Source organism: Trichechus manatus, unplaced genomic scaffold, assembly GCF_000243295.1.
Source record: "Trichechus manatus latirostris isolate Lorelei unplaced genomic scaffold, TriManLat1.0 scaffold00134, whole genome shotgun sequence".
Lineage (NCBI taxonomy): Eukaryota > Metazoa > Chordata > Mammalia > Sirenia > Trichechidae > Trichechus > Trichechus manatus.
In genome coordinates, this window is record NW_004444070.1 from 4,821,247 (window position 1) to 4,844,286 (window position 23,040).

At 44.1% G+C, this 23,040-nt stretch overlaps 1 protein-coding gene across 1 annotated transcript in view; it reads left to right on the forward strand.

Annotated features, from left to right (window-relative positions):
• Window positions 1-1,460: 1,460 nt before the first annotated feature.
• LOC111818989 (zinc finger protein 883-like) overlaps window positions 1,461-23,040 on the forward strand; it is a 33,305-nt gene continuing 11,725 nt past the window's right edge. The window contains exon 1 of the mRNA XM_023739428.1: window positions 1,461-3,416. Coding sequence (XP_023595196.1) covers window positions 3,414-3,416 — 3 coding nt within the window. The 5' untranslated portion in view covers window positions 1,461-3,413. The remainder of the gene's footprint in view (window positions 3,417-23,040) is intronic.

A 23,040-nucleotide genomic window follows, 5' to 3' on the forward strand; every position in this document is an offset into this window, starting at 1 on the left:
TGGTGTGTTATAATACAAACTTTAATATAAGAATAAAATGAATGAATAAGTGAATACGAAAAATGGTTATATATCCATCCATTGGAATAAAACATGGCAGAAAAAAATAACAAATCACTGCTAAGTGCAGCAACATAGATAAAATCTGACAGATACTATGCTGACCAGATGAAGTCAGACACAATACACGTCTTACAGTATGATTCTCATTGTATGAAGTCCGAGAATGGGCAAACCGTATCTCTGGCAGTAACAGAGTACTGGTTACCCCTACCGTGAATATCAACCGGGAAAAGCGCAGGAGGAAAGCTTGTGTGTTGGAAAATTTCTCTAACATGATCTCAGAGGAGGTTACATGAGTGTATATCCAGATGTAAAAGTTCATTACATTCAACACTTAACACGTTATGCATTTTATTACACGTGTATATATGAGACAAACGTAAAAACTGTTTATAATGGTCATTTTCAAAGGTTCTTGACCTTTTACCTACTGGCCCTGAGAACGACTGATACCTTTCTGCCTCTCACCCTGGAAAACTACTGTCTCCAGAGTCCTCAGCAGTTGGAGAGGTCAGACTGGGTGTGCACAGGCTGTGCCCTGCTCCTAGGGAAAGATACCTAAAACCCAAGAGATGACAAACCATGAAACAGAAGCCAGACTAGGGTCTTCAACAGTTCTAAAGATGGGCAAATATCTATGAGGAGTAACGAAATTAATTCTCTAAAGAACATGGTAAAATTTTTTCAAATGGCCAAATATGCAAACACTAACTTCCTCTGCTCCCGAAGATATCTTTGATTACTGAAATTCGCATTTCAGTACATATACACATTTAAGAAAACCCAGGCGTTTCTCTATAGAGGAAATAAACCGTGGGCAAATCCCAAACATCAGGGGGAACTACTGAACCCCACGGTCCCTAGTTGGAGGGCTCTGGGTTCCCGAACGGAAGCCCTCCCCTGAGCACCGAGTGACTCCTAAACCGGAAGCGGAAGCGAGCGTCCTTGTCCTCGGTTTGGAACCTCGGTCGTGCCTCTCCTACTGAGGTGTGAGGTCGGTGTGGCCCTGTTGCCGGTTGGCCCGCTCCGCTAGCGGGTGACCCGCAGCTCCTGTCCCGGGTCTGAGGGCGCTGCGCCCGCTCCGCGCGCACTCCTGGTCTCTCCGCTCCCGGAGCCTCGGGACTCCCTGTAGCCGGGGAGCCGCCGCCGCTTGGCGGCTTCTGCGCCCCCGGCCCCGCGGCCGCAGCTGCTTCCTGGAGGCCGCGGAAGTGGGACCTGTGTCTCTCGGTGCGTTCACAGGTGAGGTCGTGGGAACCCTCGCCGCGCACACGCGTGTTTCTCGGGGCAGCGGCGTCAGCGGCACAGGGAGCGCGTGGGAAATGCAGGGTCCCGGGCCTTACGGGCGCCGGGGTCGCTCGCCTGCCTCTCAGTGCCCTGCCCCCACCTCCCGCCCGCCGCCCCCGCGCCGTTTTGTCGTCTTTTCTTTACAAGCCAGCCTCAGCCAGACTTTCCGGGCTCTTGTTAAGATGCGGATTTTGATTCAGCAATTCGGAGGTGGGGTTTGAAAGTCTACATGCTGAACAGGCTGCTAGTTGATGTTGGAGATAATAAGTCTGTAAATAAGAATGTGAATTAAAATTAGAGAGTGCTCCTAGAGAAGAGGATAGAAGGAAGGATAATCCTTAAAGGGGAGACACCGCTGTAAAGATGACGCGCGAGAGAGAACATTGACCTGAGGCCAAGAAATGGAAGACTAGGAGACAGCTTGGAGGGGAGCAGGGCGGAAAGAAATGGGAACACCGGGGGGAGATGCTCCTCAGAGAAAACCTCATGATTTCCTGATTTATTTGTTGATCGATTTATTAGAAGGTTGAAAGCACAAAGGTGTTCAGGAATCCTCCCAGATCTCTCAACAGCTTAGGGATTGGTGCTGTCATGGTTTGAGAACGAAGGAAAAAGAAAAAACTCAAGAGAAAGAAAGAAATATTAATTGTAAAAGTAATAGTAAAAATATTTATCTCATACTACAGTGGTATAAATGCAATGAAAAATTGTTTATAAAGCACAAGAACCCCCGCGGATACCTAAATCTGTGGGTGCTCAAGTGCCTTATATAAAATGGTGTATTTCCATATAACTTATACCCACCCTAGCATATACTTTAAATCCTTTCCTGATTATTTGTAATACTTAATACAACGAACAGGTTATGTAGATAGTTGTTATTTCATATTGCTTAGGAAATAAAGACAAGACAGGGCAACAATGCTCAGACGGGTAGTGCTGGAGTGAGACTGAGGATCTGTGACATGGTAGGAGGATACAGCAGGGTGTGCCTACACGTCACTTCCTGCCTGTGGATTCAGCTTAGTGCTAAGCATGCTGCACATTCAAGTTCTGGTGTTTGGAATTTTTTTCCTCAGTTATTTCCGATCCACAGTTGGTTCAGTGCACGGATATGGAACCCGCAGATACTTAGGGCCAGCTGTAGAATGAAAAAATTGTTGAAACAGCATATTAAAATGGTTATTACTGCACATAATTAAAAATGAATGAACCATGATGAGTTCGTTGACAAAAGTTGAAAAATATGTTACTTATAATTTGAAAAAACCAGAAAACCAAACCTGTTGCCATCGAGTCCATTCCAACTCCTAGCGACCCTATAGGACAGAGTAGAACTGCCCCAGAGGGTTTCCAGGGAGCTCCTGGTAGATTTGAACTGCCGACCTTCTGGTTAGCAGCCATAACTCTTAACCACTACGCCACCAGGGTTTCCCCAGATAGTTTACCCATGTTAGTATCAAATAACAGTGTGTGTGTTGATGTATAAGAGACAAAGTTACACAGGTGAACCCACAACTTCAACGCTGGACCCCTGACTCCCTGGAGGAAATCAGGTTCAAGTTTTGCAGCCTGGCCAGGCCTGGTTGCTTCCCATGCTCTGGGATAAGTAAATTCCTCCGTCTGTGATCTTGCTGGCAGAAAGAAGAGGCCCATGGAGCCGCATGAAGAATGCAGGTGTGTGCTCTGGAGGCTGGAGCCTGTTCTGCCTTCAGTGCAAATGCTCTCAGGGTGGAGCGTGGCCCTGAGCCTGGGAGGAGGCCAGAGACCTGTCACTCCCTGCTTCCTCAACACTTTCCTCCCCATCCTTCTTCCATTTCAGGTCTCAGGTGTGGTGCAGGGAGAACTAGGCCAGTCCAGGCAGCTGGGGACCTAGGGTGACCATCTTGCACATCCGTAAATCACAGGGAAGGATTTCAGCTGCTCAGACTAGTGTGTGGACCAAACATTATTCATCTGCCTCCAAACTGCCCAGTGCTCTGCTTCCACTCCCGTCCCTCTTCCTGACGTGGCTTCATGGGCTCAGAGACGACATTCCCTTAGACTTCCAGAAGCTGGAGAAGGAAATGGTGAGTTCTACGGAGAACTGGGTTATCCTTAAGTGCGTGAGGCTGGGTATGAATTGTTGGGGCAGGAGCTATGTGCTGCGGGAATGGGGTTCTTCAGTGAAAAAGAAAGGTGGCAGAGGAGGCCAGGGGTCAGAGCCCTAGGAGGCACCTTGAGGCCCTGCTCCACTGTCAGTTGGCCTTTCCTGTATACATATGTGGCTTTTCAGGGTTTGGATGCCTGGGTCACCTTCCTTACGTGACTCTCAGAGCTGGCACCATGGGGCGTTAACGTCCCCACCCTGGGCCTTGGTGCTCTGTGTTGAATGACAGAGTCTCCTGACAAGAGCCTGAAGACACAGCAGCTCTGGCTGTGGAGGCTGAGCCCCGCCCTCCAGAGCCATCCCTGTCCCATCTCGCTGAGCAGTGTTCTTGACCCTCCCCAGGCACTGGAGCATTTTCTGTGTGGTTCTAAAACTGCAGCACCCGCTGTCACACTGTGTTATATTTCAGAAAATGGGGGGAGAGTTCATAGGGGAAGGTTCCACCTGTTTATGGGGTCCTGGTGGTGGAGCTCTCCCGCTGTCACAAAGGCATGAAGCTGGGGACAGTGAGTCCAGTTGGGTCCTGTGTGAGGTGTGCAGACCCATTTTTCCCCCAGTGGGGAAGGCTTTTGTCTTGAGGCTTTCAGGTGTGTGGAAAGCATGACTCCCCAGTCTAGGTCCTTAGTCTCCCACCAGTGCCTAGAGCTGGTATTTAATCCTCTAATTGATGATGTTCTTCATATTATTGAGCTAGAATCTAAACGTATTCTCTTTTGCTAGAGAAGCGTAACATATGAGATGTGTGTAGTTACATTATTGGGTTTACATTTTCCACTGAATGAAAATTTCTTAGGTTACTTACTATGTTTCTGCTAAAAAATTTTCAATTTACTTTAGCAGCAAGGGAGAATGAAGAAAACAAGATACAAGGAAAAGATTAGTGCAGAGGACTAATGGACCACAACTACCACGTCTTCCACCAGACTGAGTCCAGCACAGCTGGATGGTGCCTGGCTATCACCACCGACTGCTCTGACCAGGATCACAACAGAGGGTCCTGGACAGAGCTGGAGAAAAATGTAGAATAAAATTCTAACTCACAAAAAAAGACCAGACTTACTGGCCTGACAGAGACTGGAGAAACCCCAAGAGTACGGCCCCCGACACCCTTTTAGCTCAGTAATGAAGTCACTCCCGAGGTTCACCCTTCAGCCAAAGATTAGACAGCCCCATAAAACAAAACGAGACTAATGGGGCACAACAGTCCAGGGAGAAGGACTAGAAGACAGGAGGGGACAGGAAAGCTGGTAATAGAGAACCCAGGGTCAAGAAGGGGGAGTGTTGACATGTCGTGTGGTTGGTAACCATTGTTATAAAACAATACGTGTACTGTTTAATGAGAAACTGTTTTGTAAACCTTCACCTAAAGTGCAATAAAAAGAAAATTTTAATTTAATAGATATAAACTTCTCAAACACAGAGGAATGCCTATCTTAACTGACATAAGTATTACTCTAAAGCTTACTTAAATCTTGAGAAGGTTGTTGAAGACTCCTATTACATTTAACAGGTCATGCCAGAACTCCTAATGTGTTAAGTATTTCAGCCATTTTAGAAACGTTCTCCTGGCTGAGAGAAAATGAATGTAGAGACTCTGACATCCATGATTACTGTGTTTAGAAAAAGAGCTCTTATTTATGCTTTTGTGATCTGCACAAGTACATTATACCATTTAACGACACTTGGGTCCTAAATTTTATTCTATTATTAACATGAACTTCTAGTAAAAACACTTAATATCACATTTGACTTATGTTTAAAAGGACAGTATAGTTTGCTGAAATTATGTTTTTCCAATAGGTAAGACCTTCGAAGTTCGAAACTCAGTAGGAAATTTAAAAGTATGCTTTATGGAGACTTGTTTCTACTCTTGTCCTCATCCAGCCCACCCTCTTCTCTTGGCTTCCTGTAAATAACCAGCTTTAGTACTTTCTGAGGCATCTTGCCAGTGTTTGTGTAGAAGCAACCAAAGAGAAGTAGAAATTTTTTATTTCACCTACTTTGTTCCACAGAAGATAGCATGGAATTTACTCTCTTTTTTTATATTGTAATTTAGATGAAGGTTTACCGAGCAAGTTAGTTTCTCATTAAACAGTTAATACACAAATTGTTTTGTGACCTTGATTGCCAACTCCATGATGTGTCAACACTCTCCCCTTCTCCACCCCAGGTTCCCTGTTGCCATTCCTATAGTTTTCCTGTCCCTTCCTGTCTTCTCGTCTTCGCTTTTGCGCCGATGTGCCCGTTAGTCTCGTATGCACGATTGAACTATGAAGCACATCTCTCCTGTGTTGTTGTTGGCCCTGTAGACCTGTTTAATCTTTGCCTAAGGGTGAACTTCAGGAGTGACTTTAGTGCTGAGTTAAAAGTACTGAGAGTACTGGGGGCCATACTCTGGGGTTCTTGCAGTCTCAGTCCAGTAAGCTTGGTCTTTTTTTTATGAATTTCAATTTTCTACAATTTTTTCCCATTCTGTCTGGGATCCTCTTTTGTGATCCCTGCCAGATCAGTCAATGATGGTATCCAGGCATCATCTAGTTCTGGGTTCACGCACTTTTTGATGAACAAACTACCTTGGTTATCTTTTCATAACAGTACATGTTGTTAGGTGTTGTCGGGTCACATCCCACTCACAGTGACCCCGTGTACAACAGAATGAAACACTGCCCAGTCCTGCGCCATCCTTAAAAGGGTTGTTAATGCTTCAGCCCATTGTTGCAGCCACTATGTCAGTCCATCTAGTTGAAGATCTTCCTCTTTTTTGCTGACTCTCTATTTTACCAAGCATGATGCCCTTCTCCAGGGTCTGATCCTCCTGATAACATGTCCAAAGTATGTGAGATGAAGTACTGCCATCCTCAATTCTAAGCAGCGTTCTGGCTGTTACTTCTTCCAAGACAGATTTGTTCATTCTTTTGGAAGTCGAGGTATATTAATATTCTTTGCTAACACCATAATTCAAAGGCGTCAGTTCTTCTTCGGTTTTATTCATTGTCGAGCCTTCAGGTGCATATGAGGCGATTGAAAACACCATGGTTTGGGTCAGGCCCACCTTAGTCTTGAAGGTGATATCTTTGCTTTTTAACACTTCAAAGAGGTCTTTTGCAGCAGATTTGCCCATTGCAATGTGTCTTGATTTCTTGACCGCTGCTTCCATGGGTGTTGATTATGGATCCAAGTAAAATGAAATCTCTGACAACTTCACAATCTTTTCTCCATTTATCATGATGTTGCTTATTGGTCCAGTAGTGAGGATTTTTGTTTTCTGTATGTTAAGGTGTAATCCATACTGAAGGCTGTAGTCTTTGATCTCATCCGTAAGTGCTTCAGGTCACCTTCACTTTTAGCAAGCAAGGTTGTGTCATCTGCATAACCCAGGTTATTAATGAATCTTCCTCCAATCCAGATGCCTTGTTCTTTTTCAGATAGTCCAGCTTCTCAGGTTATTTTTTCAGCATACAGATTGAATAAGTATGGTGAAAGGACACAAACCTGACACACAGCTTTCCTGACTTTAAACCACACAGTATTCCCTTGTCCTGTTCAAACAACTGTCTCTTGATCTATATACAGGTTCCTCATGAGCACAGTTAAGTGGTTCTAGAATTCCCATTCTTCATAATGTTATCCATAATTTTTTGTGATCCACACAGTCGAATGCTTTTTTAGTCAGTAAAACACAGGTAAACATCTTGGTATTCTCTGCTTTCAGCCAGGATCCATCTGACATCAGCAATGATATCCCTCATTCCATGTCCTCTTCTGAATCTGGCTTGAGTTTCTGTCAGTTCCTTGTTGATGTACCGCTGCAGCCATTTTTGAATGATCTTCAACAAAAATTTTACTTGCGTGTGATACTAATGATATTGTTTGGTAATTTCCACATTCGGTGGGATCACCTTTCTTTAGGATAGGCATAAATATGGATCGCTTCCAGTCGATTGGCTAGGTAGTTGTCTTCCAGGTTTCCTGGCATAGACAAGTGATTACTTCCAGCGCTTCATCCGTTTGTTGAAACATCTCAGTTGATATTCCGTCCATTCCTGGAGCCTTGTTTTTTGCCAGTGCCATCAGCACAGCTTGGACCTCTTTCTTCAGTACCCTCGGTTCCTGATCATATGCTACCTCCTGAAATGGTTAAACGTCGTCCGGTTCTTTTTGGTGGCTCTGTGTATGCCTTCGATCTTCTTTTGATGTTTCTTACGTTGCTTAACATTTTCCCCGTAGAATCGTTCAGTATTGCAACCCGAGGCTTGAATTTTCTCTTCAGTTCTTTCAGCTTGAGAAATGCCAAGCATGTTTGTCATGGATTGAATTATGTCCCCCAAAAAACGTGTGTATCAGTTTGGCTGGGCCATGATTCTTGGTATCGTGTGATTTTCTTATATGTTGTAAATCCTGCCTCTTTGATGTTAATGAGGGAGGATGGGTGGCAGTCCTGTTAGTAAGGCAGGACTCAATCTACAAGATTGAATTGTGTCCTGAGGCAGTCTCTTGAGATATAGAAGAGAGAAGTGAGCAGAGAGACGGGGACCTCAAACCATTAAGAAAGCAGTGCGAGGAGCAGAGCGTGTCCTTTGGACCTGGGATCCCTGTGCGGAGAAGCTCCTAGTCCAGGGGAACACTGATGAGAAGAAGGGCGACAGAGAGAGCCTTCCCTTGGAGCTGACGCCCTGAATTTGGACTTTTAGCCTACTTTACTGTGAAGAAATAAATTTTTCATTGTTAAAACCATCCACTTGTATTTCTGTTGCAGCAGAACTAGATGACTAAGACAGAATTTGATACCGAGAGTGGGGTGCTGCTCTAACAGATATCTAAAACGTCTAAGTGGTTTTAAAACTGAATGGATAGAGAAGCGGCAGTGGCAGAGGACCAGCAACAGCGGAGAACCTGCAGTGGCGGAGAAGCGGAAGCGGCAGAGAACCAACAGCAGCAGATCCGGGAGACCAGTGCAAGACAGCGCTGGAGCTGACCCACAGAACGAGAGAGCTGAGTGCCTGTGCGCAGGAGGCTCTCTGGCAGAGTGGGGTGCCTCTGGGTACTTATCGGTGGAGCTAGGTTTGCTGATCCATGGAGCGAGAGAGCTGAGTGCTTGTGGGCATGAGGCTTTCTGGTGGAGTGGGGTGCCTCCAGGCACTTATTGGTGGAGCTACCGAGCTTTGGAACAGTTGCCCCAGCAAGGCAGATGTGGACCTGAGGCCCGAGGGCCAAGAGGCCACAGGAAACAAGCAGAAGCTGAAGAGACCAGGGACACAAGAAGCTAAACTGGTTCAGGTGCGGCCATGACCTCGGGTTTCTAAGGATGGAGCCATGGCCTCTGGTGCTTCTAAGTGTGGAGTCGCCACTCAGATGGACTGGGAGGATGGTGCGCCTAAAGCCAAGGGAGCAGATTTGCTGTCCCAGTGGGCCTGGAAGGCAGAGCTGAAGCCCAGGGTCTAGGGACCTCCACTCAGAATCTGGAGAGTGTGGTTAAAATCTAGAGTCTGGAGGGCAGGACCATTGTGTAAATTGTCTCACAGGACAGAAGATTATTTACAAAGCCTTGAGGGCTAATGTAATGTGTTCTCCTGACTTGCTTGGGGCCTGTTATGCCTTTTTTCCCTCCAGTTTCTCCCATTTGTAATGGAAATGTCTAGCTTGTGCCTGTTCTGCCATTGTACCTTTGGGAGCAGATAACTTGTATTCTAGATTTCACAGATGAAGAGGAATTATTGGATTTTGGACTTGGAGTTAAGACTTTTGCTATGATATGCCGGGTGAATATGTTTTCCATGTTGAAAGGATGTGATTTTTGGTGGGCCAAAGGACCTAATGTCATGGATTGAAATATGTCTCCCAAAGAACGTGTGTATCAATTTGGCTGAGCCATGATTCCTAGTATTGTGTGATTTTCCTATGTGTTGTAAATCCTGCGTTTGTGATGTTAATGGGGGAGGATGGGTGGCAGTCCTGTTAGTAAGGCAGGACTGAATCTACAAGATTGGATTGTGTCCTGAGGCAATCTCGAGATTAAAAGAAGTGAGCAGAGAGACGGGGGACCTCATACCATCAAGAAAGCAGTGCCAGGAGCAGAGTGTGTCCTTTGGACCTGGGATCCCTGTGTGGAGAAGCTCCTATTCCGGGGGAACACTGATGAGAAGAAGGCCAACAGAGAGAGCCTTCCCGTGGAGCTGACGCCCTGAGTTAGGACTTTAGCCTACCTTACTGTGAAGAAATAAGTTTCTCTTTGTTAAGACCATCCACTTGTGGTATTTCTGTTATAGGAACGCTAGATGACTAAGACAGTGTTCTTCCCTTTTGTTTTTGCACTCCAGGTCTTTGCATGTGTGATTATAATATTTTACTTTGTCTTATTGATCTGCTCTTTGAAATCTTCTGTTCAGCTATTTTACCTCATCGTTTCTTCTGTTTGCTTAATCTACTCGATGTTCAAGAGTAAGTTTCAATCTCTTCTGACATCCATTTTGGTCTTTTTTTTTGTATTTTTAATGGTCTCTTGCTTCACGTATAATGTCCTTGATATCGTTCCACAGCTCGTCTGGTCTTCGGTCATCTGTATTCAGTGCGTCAAATCTATTCTTGGGATGGCGTCTAAATTCAGGTGGGATATACTGAAGGTCGTACTTTGGCTCTCGTTGACTTGTTCTAATTTTCTTCAGCTTCAGCTTGAACTTACACATGAGCAATTGATGGTCTCTTCCATAGTCTGTCTCTAGCCTTGTTCTGACTGATGATACTGAGCTTTTCCATCATCTCTTTCCACAGATGTAGTTGATTTGGTTCCTGTGTGTTCCATCCGTTGAGGTCCACGTGTATAGTCGCTGTTTATGTTGTTGAAGAAAGGTATTGCAATGAAGAAGTCGTTGGTCTTACAGAATTCTGTCCTACCATCTCCTGCATCGTTTCTGTCACCAAGGCCATATTTTCAACTATCGATCTTTGTTTCCGACTTTCGCCTTCCAGTCACCAGTAATTATCAATGCATCCTGATTGCATGTTCGATCAGTTTCAGACCGCAGAAGTGGGTAAAAGTCTCTATCTTTGGTCTTAGTGGTTGGTACGTAAATTTGAATAATAGTCGGATTAACTCGTCTTCCTTGTAGGCATATGGATATTATTCTATCACTGATAGCATTGTACTTCAGGATAGATCTTGAAATGTTCTTTTTTGATGATGAATTCACATCATTCCTCTTCAAGTTGTCTTTCCCGGCATAGTAGGCCATGTGGTTGTCCAATTCAAAATGGCCAATACCAGTCCATTTCAGGTCACTAACGCCTAGGATATCGATGTTTATGCATTCCATTTCATTTTTGATGATTTCTAGTTTTCCTAGATTCATACGAAGATAAGTAAAATCAAAATGATGGAGTTTGCAGGTGACTTTGTAAAATTAATACATGAAAATTACATTTGTATTATGGTTTAAGTAATGGGTGACAGCTTCCGTTGCCAAGTATATTATTAACAAAGAGTTGGTAACTTTCCATATATAATTTAAATAGTAATCTGAGTTGATAATGAATAGATCTTGGTAAGTTTTTATGGCCTCCCAGTGTGTCCCACCTGATCTCATCTCCTCCTGCCTGGACAATGTTACTATGTATTCAAAAGTATATGAATATTACTAATATTATTGCTATTATTATGGTTTTATCACCTAACTCTTAATCCATAAGTTCTATATTGTTTCGTTTTGCCTTTTTTAAGTTTCTGTAAATTCAGTTATTACTCTGTGTGGGTTTTTCAGTGACTTGTTTTCTCAGGATGCTTTTAAGTTTCATATGTGTTGGTGTCTGTAGTTGTAGTCTACCCCTATGTGTATGTATTTATGTCCCCACAGTATGAATGGGCCACAATCTCCCTAGCCATTGTAGAGCTTCCAGGATTTGGGTGGTTCAAGTGTCATTTTTGCTCTTGTCAGTCTTACTGCTCTCTGGTTCATTGTCTTTCCACACTCCACGTGGTTCTGCACAATAACTTTGCAGTGAGGGAAAATGGCTGAGTTGTAGACCATAAAACCAAAAAAAAAAACGAAACCTGTTGCCCTTGCTCGATTTCAACTCATAGCTACCCTATAGGACAGAGTAGAACTGCCCCATAGGGTGTCCAAGGAGCGCCTGGTGGATTCAAACTACTGACGTTTTGGTTAGCAGCTGTAGCTCTTAACCACTACGCCACCAGGGTTTACTTGGTAGACTGTAGCTACGTTCAAATATACTAGGAAATACGGATGTATTTTACAGCTTTTTCTCCACAAAGTAAGCACGTGGGTTTTATTCTACTTATGTAATGAATTTTTGCTGTCATAAAGAGTATGAAATGGTATCTTTGATTTTATTCTGTAGTTACTTTACACTACTTCGCTACTGACAAAGCTGTGCATATTTTCCCACTGTTTATTTCTATGAGTTTTTGGAGCCCTAGTGGCATAGTGGTTAAGAGCTCGGTTGGTAACCAAAAGATTGGCAGCTGGAATCCACCAGCTACTCCTTGGAAACCCTATGTGGCAGTTCTAGTCGGTCGTATAGGGTCACTGAGTCGATATCAACTCAAGGGCAATGGGTTTGGTTTTTGTGATAGTAAACCTTTGATACTTATTTTGTAATCTGAGTATTTCTTAAGTTTTCTTAGTCATATAATCATCTATACCTTCTTTTGGGGTTCTCCATTTAAAATTAATCTATAAAATGGGGTACCCTGCCCCCCCCCCCCCGTTAACATTCTTATTTACCTTTTTTTCTTCCTTGTTGTTTTGGCACGTACCAGCTGTAACAGGATAACGTTGAATAGGAATGGAATAATGGGTAGCATTGTTTGCTGTCTTCTTTTCTTAGGAAAATGAGAAATTTTTCAATGTGTATGTTTTTTGGTCTGTTTCTTTTTTCTTTTTACGTTTTCTTTTTATTGTAGTTTAAGTGAAAGTTTACAATTCAAGTTAGTCTCTCATACAGAAATTTATACATACATTGTTATGTGATCCTAATTGTTCTCCCTACACTGTGACAGCACACTCTTCCTTTCCACCCCTGATTTCCCATGTCCATTCAACCAGCTCCTAACCCTCTCTGGTTTCTCACCTCACCTCCGGACAAAAGGTGCTCATTTAGTCTCATGTATTTACTTGAGCTAAGAAGCACGCTCTTCACGAGTATCATTTTATATCCCACAGTCCAGTCTAATCTTTGAAGAGTTGGCCTCGGGAATTGTTTTAGTTCTGGGTTGACAGAGTCCAGGGACCATTCTTTCTGGGATTCCTCCAGTCTCAGACCATTAAGTCTGGTCTTTTTACTGGAATTTGAGTTCTACATCCCACCCCTCCCACGCTCCATCAAGGACCCTCTGTTGTATTCCCTGTCAGGGCGATCATTGATGATGGGCACCATCCAGTTTTTCTGGTCTCAGGCTGATGAAGTCTCTGGTCTCTGTGGCGCTGTCTCTTGGGCTAATGTTTTCTTTGTGTCTTTGGTGTTCTTCATTCTCCTTTTCTCCAGGTGGCTGGGACCAATTGATGCATCTTAGATGGCCGCTTGCTAGCTTTTAAGACCCCAGACGCCACTCAACTTTGGTCTATTTCTTGACTGCTGCTGCTTTTTTTGTTGTTGCATTTCCTTTAATTATGTTCACTTTAATTTTTTTTATTGTGCTTTAGATGAAGGTTTACAGAGCAAAGTAGTTTCTCATTAAACAATTGATGCATATATTTTGTGACATTTATTGCCAACCATGCAATGTGTCAGCACTCTTCCCTTCTTGAACTTGAGTCCCGTTTTCATTTATCCAGCTTTCCTGTCCCATCCTGCATTTTCGTCCTTGCTCCTGGGCTTTTGTGCCCATTAAGTCTCATATACATGGTTGAGCTGTGTATATTAGTTTGTTTTATGGGTCTGTCTAATCTTTGGCTGAAGGGTGAACCTCAGGAGTGACTTCAGTATTGAGTTAAAAGGGTGTCCAGGAGCAATACTCTGAGGGTTTCTTCAGTTTCAGACCAGTAAGTATGGTATTTTGTGAGTTTGAATTTTGTTCTACATTTTTCTCCAGCTCTGTCTTGAACCCTCTGTTGTGATATTGTCAGAGCAGTTGGTGGTGGTTGCCAGGCACATTATAGTTGTGCTGTACCTCTTCTGGTGGAGGCTGTGGTAGTTGTGGTCTATTAGTCCTTCTGACTAATTTTTTCCTTGTGTGTTAGTTTTCTTCATTCTCCCTTGCTGCAGACGGGATGGGACCAGTGGAGTATCTTAGATGGCCACTCTCAAGCTTTTCAGACTGCAGGGACAGCTACTTACCAAAGAATGGTGTAGAACATTTTCTTTATAAACTATGTTATTCCAGTTGAGCTAGATGTCCCGAGACCATGGTCTTCAGCCCTCAGTCCAGTAATTCAGTCCTGCAAGGAGCTAAGATGTGTCTATGAAGCTTCTATGGCTTTGCTTTAGTGAAGTTCTGACTTCCCCAGTACTGTGTATTGTCTTACCTTTCACAATTGACTGCTGCTTGTAGGGGTGTTGTCTTAGTCATGTAGTGCTGCTATAACAGAAATACCACCAGTGGAAGTTTTTAACAAAGAGAAGTTTATTTCCTTACATTAAAGTAGGCTAAAATTCCAAATTCAGGGTGTCAGCTCCAGGGGAAGGCTTTCTCTTTCTCTTGGCCTTCTCATCAGTGTTCCCCTGGACTAGGAGCTTATCGGCACAGGGACCCCGGTCCAAAGGACGCGCTCTGCTCCTGGCACTGCTTTCTTGATGGTATGAGGTTCCCTTGTCTCACTACTCACTTCTGTCTTTTATGTCTCAGGAGATTGCCTGAGGATACAATTCAGTCTTGTAAATTGAGTCCTGCCGCCCATCCTCCCTCATTAACATCATACAAGCAGGATTTACTACACATGGGAAATCACACATTACAAGGAATCACGGCCCAGCCAAATTGATACACACATTTTTGGGGGGACATAATTCAGTCCATGACATTCAGTCCTTTGGCCCCCCAAAAATCACATGCTTGCAACATTGAAAACATATTTACCCCATTGTATCATAGCAAAAGTCTTAATTCCAAGTCCAAAACCCAAAAATTTTTCATCTGTGAAATCTAAAATACAAGTTATCTGCTTCCAAAGGTACAATGGCAGAACAGGCACAAGCTAGACATTTCCATTACAAACAAGAGAAACTGGAGGGAAAGAAGGGGTAACAGGCACCAAGCAAGTCAGAAGAACACGTTTCATTAGCTCTCAAGGCTGTGAAAATAATCGTCTGTACTCTGAGACAATTTACACAATGGTCCTGCCTTCCAGACTGTAGGTAGTGGCCACATTCTCCAGATTCTGACTGAAGGCCCCTCAGCCCTGGGCTTCAGCTCCGCCTTCCGGGCCCACTGGGACAGCAACTCTGCTCTCGGCTTTAGGCGCAGCATTCTCTCAATCCATCTGAGTGGCGACTCCACCATTAGAAGCACCAGAGGCCATGGCTCCACCCTTTGAAACCCCTGAGGTCATGGCCATAGCTTTTAAGACTGAGGCAGCTCGGCTTCTTGTGTCCCTAATTGCTTCAGCTCCTGCTTCCTGTGGCCTCTTGGCCCTTGGGCCTCACGTCCATATCTGCCCTGCTGAGGCAAGTGTTCCAAAGCTCTGTAGCTCCACCGATAAGTGCCCGGAGGCACCCCACTCCGCCAGAAAGTCTCGTGTACACAGGCACTCAGCTCTCTTGCTCCATGGGTTGGCAAACCTAGCTCTACCAATAAGTACCCAGAGGCACCCCACTTTGCCAGGAAGCCTCCTCCGCACAGGCACTCAGCTCTCTTGCTCCGTGGGTCGGCTCCAGCGCTGTCTTGCACTGGTCTCCAGGTTCTGCTGCTGTTGGTTCTCTGCCACTGTCGCTCCTTTGCCACTGCAGGTTCTCTGCCGCTGCCACTTCTCTGCTGTTGCAGGTTCTCTGCTGCTGGTGGTCCTTTGTTGCTGTCACTGCTCTATCCATTGACAGTTTCAAAACTGCTTCCACATTTTAGGTATCCGTTAGAGTAGCACCCTAGTCTCAGTACCAAATGTCTTAGGCTGGGTTCTCTAGAGAAGCAAAACCAGTAAAGCATGTAAATATGTATACAGAGAGATTTATATCAACGAAATAGCTCATGCAATTGTAGAGGCTAAAACGTCCCAAGTCCACACATCAGGGTAGAGGCCTCTCCCAGTTCACATAGCCACAGAGGCTGGTGAACCCAAGGTCAGCGGGTCGGAGAGGGGCTCCCACTCACAGGCCGTGAAGGTCAGTGAATTCCAAGATCAGCAGACAAGACGGAAAGGTTTCTCCTGATTCACATAGCTGCAGGGGCTGGCAAACCTAAGGTCAGCAGGTTGGGGAACCCGACTCTTGCTCGCAGACGAAGTTTGACAAATTCCAAGATCACCAGGTAAGCTGCTAACTCAGGTCCCATGAACCAGAGGTGAGACAACAAGAGGCACTGCTGAGTCTGGGACAAGCCAAAAATCTTGGCAAGGCGAGCAGGCAGAAAGTAACCGGTGGAAGGCAGGGAGATGAAACAGAGGGTGGTGAGCTGCCACAGGTCCTGCCTCTGCCAGTACCACTCAGCAGATTGCATCATGGGGGTGATCACAACATTATACAACTGCTAAAACACTGAGAATAATGGTCTAGCTAAGTTGACATACAATCGTAAACATCACAGGTGTTGATTATATATTAAAGTAAAATCAAATTCTTCACAACTTCAACGTTTTTTTCTTTATTATGATGTTGCTGATCGGTATAGTTACGATTTTTGTTTTCTTTATGTTGAGGTTTAATCCATACCGAAGGCTGTAGTTCTTGATCTTCATGAGTGCTTCAAGTTCTCTTTAAGCGAGCAAGATTGTGTTACCTGCATATTGCAGGCTGTTAATCTTTCTGCAATCCTGATGACTCATTTTTCATATGTCTAGCATTTCACATTATTTGATCAGTATACTGACTAAATAAGATGGTGAAAGGATACACCCCTGGCTATAGGAGAAATGTCACCATGTGTTGGACGCTGGTTTAGAGCATATGCAACCTCCTAGAGAACATTACCACAACCCTGCAAAGTATTGCCACCTAGGTGGTGCCGTAATTGTGTCTTTAGAAGGCTTTTCCATGTTCTATCAAGCCAGCTGCTTCAGGATGATGGAAACGTGGTAAGAATAGTGAATTTCATTAGCATGGGCCCATTGCCAAACTTCATCTGCTGTGAAGTGAGTCCCTTTATCTGAGACGATTCTGTGTGGGATACCAAGATGGTGGATAAGGCATTCTGTAAGCATGGATGGTAGTTTTTGTAGAAGGATTGTGTGCAGGGAAGGCAAATCCATATCCAGAGTATCTATTCCAGTGAGAACAAAACACTGCCCTTCCCATGATGGAAATGGTCCAATGTAATCAACCTCCCACTAGTTTGCTGGCTGATGACCTCAAGCAATGGTACTATATCAGAGATTCAGTGTTGCTGTCTGCTGTTGGCATATTGAGCATTCAGCAGTGGCTGTAGCCAGGTTGGCTTTGGTGAGTGGAAGCCTGTGTTGCTGAGCCCATGATAACCTCCATTCCTGCCACCATGGCCACTTTGTTCATGATCCCACTGGGGAACGACAGGAGTGGCTGTGGAAAGAGGATGACTGATTTCCACAGTACGCGTCATCCTATGCACTGAATTGTTAAAATCCTCCTCTGTTGAGATCACTCTTTGGTGAGCATTCACATGAGACGCAATTATTTTCACTTCTTTGGTCTGTTCAGAGGTCTATCCATATACCTTTTCCCTATACCTCCTTGTCACCAACTTTCCAATCGTGTTCCTTCCAAGTCCCTCACCTTCCAGCCAAACCATTAGCCAGAGCCCATGAATTAGTATACAATCACATATCTAGGCATTTCTCCTGCCAAGCAAGGTGAATAAGGTACACTACTTGAAGTTCTGCCCTTTTGGAGGATTTCCCTTCACCACTGTCCTTCAGATAGGTCCCAGAAAGGGCTGTAGTGCTGCTGCTGGCCCCTTTCCAGTGGTGCCTGCATATCATGCAGAACATCTGTAAACCAGGCATGAGTTTTCCCTTCTTCAAGCAACTGATCGTGAGGAACTCTCCATGAGGCCATAGGTGCAGACTGAGGGAGAGAGCAGGTAATGTGACAGGAGTGGAGACCATGGGCTTTTGGGCCACTTCTTCATGCAACTTGTCTCTTAGGTCCTGCTAAGGCCCCATCTTGTATATACCATTTCTGTTTAATGATGGAGTGCTGCTGTCCGACTTTATGGCTTTGTGGGTCAGACAGCACCCAGTTCATGATGGGCAGCTCAGGTCACATGGTGACTTGGTGGCACATGGTTAAGCATCCAGTGTCTAAGGCCCAATAACAAGCCAAAAGCTGTTTCTCAAAAGGAGAGTAGTTATCTACAGAGGATGGCAGAGCTACGTTACAAAATCCTAAGGGTCTGCACTGTGATTCACCAATAGTGGCCTGCCAAAGACTCCAAACAGCATTTCTGTCTGCCACTGACACTTCAAGCATGGTTGGATCAGCTGGATTATATGGCCCAAGTGGCAGAGTGGCTTGCATGACAGTCTGAACCTGTTACAGAGCCTTCTCTTGTTCTGGGCCCCCACTTAAAATTAGCAGCTTTTTGAGTCACTTGATAAATAAGCTGAAGTAACACACCAAAATGAGGGATATGTTGCCTCCAAAATCCAAAGAGGACCACCAGATGTTGTGCTTCCTTTGTCGTCGTGGGAGGGACCAGATGTAGTAACTCATTCTTCAGTTTAGAAGGAGTATCTTGACATGTTCCACATCACTGGACCCCTAGAAATTTTGCTGAGGTGGAAAATGCCTGAATTTTTGTTGGATTTCACAACTTGTAGCATGCAAATGTCTTACCAATACGTCCAGAGTCCTTAACAATTCTTTCTTACCAGGTCTAATCATCATAGTATAATTAGTGTTATAGACCAGCGTAACATCTTGTGTAAGAGTAAGACGATCAAGGTACTAAATTATGACAGTGCTGGAGAGTTGTTATACTACTTTGGTTGGACACTGAAAATGTATTGCTGGCCTTGCCAGCTGAAGCAAAACTGCTTCTGCTGTTGCTTGGAAACTGGAATTGATAAAAAAGGCATTGGCCAGATCAGTAGTTGCATACAAGCTACCAGGAGATGTATTAATTTGCACAGTTATACCACATTTGGAATAGCAGCTGGTTTTATATGGTAATCCGTCATTCTCCAAGATCCATCTGTCTTTTTGCTCAGGCTAAATAGGTGAGTTGAATGGGGATGTGGTGGGAATTACCACCCTTGCATCCTTCAAGTTGTTGATGTTGGCAGTAATCTCCACTATTCCTCCAGCAATGTGGTGTTGCTTTTGGTTTACTATTTTCCTAGGTAAGGGCAGTTCTAATGGCTTCCAGTTAGCCTTTACTACCATAGTACCCCTTACTCCATATGTCAGGGATCCAATGTGGGTGTTCTGCTGGTTGCTGAGTATGTCTGTTTCAGTTATACATTCTGGAACTGAGGAAATCACTACAGGATGTGTTCGTAGACCCACTGGAACCGTCGTGAGATGGACATGAGCTGACTTCATTATAACCTGATCTCTATATGGCCTTACTCTGGTGGGCTACAGTGACGTTTTGGGTCTCCTGGAATTAGTGTCAGTTCAGAGCCAGTGTCCAGTAATTCCCAAAAACTTTTGTTATTTCTTTTACCCCAATGAACAGTCACCCTCTTTCCTTTGGGGAAGGTTGGAAGAAAGATGAACAGTATGAATTTTTGGCAGTGCAGGGTCCTTCCTCAAGAGGACCCAGCCTCCCCTTCATTCAAGGGGTTCTGGGTGTGTAAACTGCCTCAAGTCTGGGAATTGATTGAGGGACCGTGATTCTCTAGTGATTCAAGTTAGACTGCTATTCACTTGACCTACAATTATTCCGTTTGTACAGATCAAGTAAATATTTAATAGATTTTCAAGCTATTTCATTCTTAGGGATACCATGACTAAGTAGCCAACGCCATACCATTCCATATCATCAGAGTTTTCTGATTACTGCTTTGACTCTGCTGTGTGTTACAGTAACCATGCCCACCTTGTCTTTGTTGACTGATTGCTCCCACTTGATCCCTACTACCACGGGGTCCGATCAGCCCCATTGTAGTTAGGTCTTAATTCAGTCAGGACAGTTCCGCTGTCAAATTTGACTTACAAAAAATAGCAATCACAGCAGTCTTCAAGGATGCTGGGGTCCCTTCACAAACTTATTTGTCACCGTTGTGTCCTCTGGGCACTCCATGTTTGGGTCTAGGGATCCAACCTGATGAATCCACTCTAACATGCCAGTTTCCCTAAGTCTTTTGTTATTTTCTTCTATAGTATACCAAGGGAGGTCTGATACTTCAACTTGATTTAGTGTAGGCATCCGTATAATCTGTGCTTCAATGACTCAACCGAATAAGCGATTAGATCCTTTCGTAATTTCTTGAGCTGAAACACTGAACGAAGAATCTGTGCTTAGTGGGCTCATATCAATAAACCCAAGACTGATCGGATTTTATATTCTTTGCAGCATTATCCCACAACCTCAGTAGCCATTCCTACACATATTCCCCAGGTTTTTTTGTATATTAGAAAAGTCAAGCAGTTTTTTTGAATGGTGGCATACCTCTTCCTGGATTTCACTTTGTACTTCATCTTTTGGGGCTCACTGGGACTTAAGGTAGTTATAAGTCTGTAAGCCAAAATGGGTAGTGGGGGTTTGTTCTCAGAGCATTCAGCAATGTGTTGTAAGGCATCTGCCTCCGACAGCGCCACAGGAAAAGACTCAGATGCCTCCCCAAAGGATGACTCAAAGGCTCATTGACACTGCTTAGTTAATCTCATCAGATGGGGGTGGAGGGGATAATGGTTTTACTGGGGAGGGTGGCTTAGGAGACAAAGATGGAATTACCTCTTTGGATGGGAGAGGGCTGGTTCTGTTGGCAGCAGTGTTTCTACAGAATTTAGGGGTTCATTTTCCCCACTTTCCTAATTATCCATTCATAGGTCCCCATCCAAACTTTCAGGATCCCATTTCTTTCCAGTCAGTGCCCTCACTTTAACTTCAGATATTATTCGAGGTTGGAAATTCAATTGATGTTGTAATTCAGTCACTGTCACAGTACAATAAGTTGACACTGGTTTTTGGCAGTATCAGCTGTTTCTACAAGAAATAAGGCTTTAAGGGTTAAACTGGCAAATTTGAGGTCAGCTATATGGCGCTTGAGCTGTGACTCTGAAGCCCTGAGCTCATTTCTTTCACCACTTTATCTAGCAGAAATAGGACCAACCAACCAGCTTCCTCATGCTTCTTATTCTGACAAAATTATAGAAAAATTTCAGACGTGATAACCCAGAGCCTTGCTTCTCACCAGTACTTGATCTGTTGTTGGTGATATTTTGCATATTTCTATTGCTGTGTCACGTCATGGAGTAGCAGCAGTACCCTCTTTACTACTGGAGGCAGAGTCATCAACATTTTTAAGACCGATCAGACTTGATAAGCAATTAAGGAACTCATACATAAATTTTTTGTTTCTCTGGAACCACTCTTTATGTGTGTGTGTGCTTTAGGTGAACGTTTACAGCTTGTTTTCTTACAAAAATTCATACACATATTGTTTTGTGATAGTTTCAATCCCCTAATGTGACAGCACACTCCCCCTTTCCACCCTGGATTCCTTGGGTACATTCACCAGTTCCTGTCCTCTCCTTCCTTCTCATCCTCCTTTTGGACAGGAACTACCCATTTGGTCCTGTATATCTGATTGAAGTAAGAAGCACATTCCTCATGTGTATTATTTTTTGTTTTACAGTCTTGTCTAATCTTTGAAGAATGGGCTTCTGGAGTGGTTTTAATTCTGGGTTAACAGGGCATCCAGGGGCATAGTTTTGGGAGTTCCTCCTCAGACCATTAACACTGGTGTTTTTACATGAATTTGAGTTCTACATTTTTTCCCTGCTGTGTCCGGGACTCTCTGTTGTGTTCCCTTTATTCAGGGTGGTCATTGGTGGTAACTGGGCACCATCTAGTTCTTCTGGTCTCAGGCTGGTGGAGTCTCTTGATTCATGTGGACCTTTAGTCCTTTGGGCTGATATTTTCCTTGTGTCTTTGGTTTTCTTCATTCTCCGTTGCTCCAAGTAGGATGTGACCAATTGATGTATCTTATATGACTGTTCACAAGCTTTTAAAGCCCAGACGCCAGTCACCAAATCTAGAACCACTGTTTATACCAAATGTCCTAGCCTGGGTTCTCTAGAGAATGAAAATTAGTGAAACGTATATTTATATGTATATGTAGTGAGAGGGTGAGAGACTTTTCTCAAGGAAATGGCTCACTTGGTTGTAGAGGCTCGAAAGTCCCCAGTCTGTGATCAGGCATCAGCTGGAGGCTTCTAACTCACATAGCTACAGGGCTGATGAACGCAAGAACAGCAGGTCGGATGGCAGGCCTCTGACTCACAGGCTACAGAGGCTGACTGTATTAGTTATCTAGTACTGCTTTAACTAAAATACCACAAATGGAAGGCTTTAACAACCAGAAATTTATTCTCTCACAGTTTAGGAGGCTAGAAGTCCGAATTCAGGGCACCAGCTCCAGGGGAAGGTTTTTTCTCTCTGTAGGCTCTTGGGGAAGGTCCTTGTCATCAGTCTTCCCCTGGTCTAGGAGCTTCTCAGCACAGGGACTCTTGTTCCAAAGGACATGCCCTGCCCCAGGAACTTCTTGCTGGTGGCATTAGGTCCCTTTCCCCTCTGATTGCTTCTCTCTTTTTATAAAATCTCGAAATTGACTAAGATACAACCTAATTCTGTAGATTTAGTCCTGCCTCATTAACATAGTTGTTTGTAATCCTTCTTCATTAATATCATTGGTTGATCGATTGATCCTGTTGTTGTAGAGTCAGTTCTGACTCATAGCAACCCTATAAGACAGAGTAGAACTGCCCCATAGGGTTTCCAAGAAGTGACTGGTGGATTCGAACTGCTGACCTTTTGGTTAGCAGCCAAGCTCTTAACCACTCTGCCACCAAGGAGGTTAGGATTTACAACACATAGGACAATCACTTCAGATCACAAAATGGAGAACAAATACACCATACTGGGAATCGTAGTCTAGCCAAGTTGACAACACATTTTTCTCTTTCTGGAAAAATCTCTTCTCAGAAATCCCTTGGGTAATTCCTTCACATCTCTGAAGTCTTAGTTCAGGTGTTTCATTTCAATGAAGTGCACTTTGAACAGCCTCAGTAGTGCTGCTACTTGGCATTGTCATCACTGCCAGTACTCTAGATCTGCTCTACTTTTCATTTTTCCCATGGACTCATCTCCTTTCCGTATATTGATGATGTAATGTTGTTGATTGCTGAGTCATCAACCGTTAGAGTAGAGAGATCGTTTTTAGTTATATATCTCAATTACATAGAAGGCTACTTTACATATTGTAGCATATCTGATTTTCGGTTTATTCATTTTTATGTTC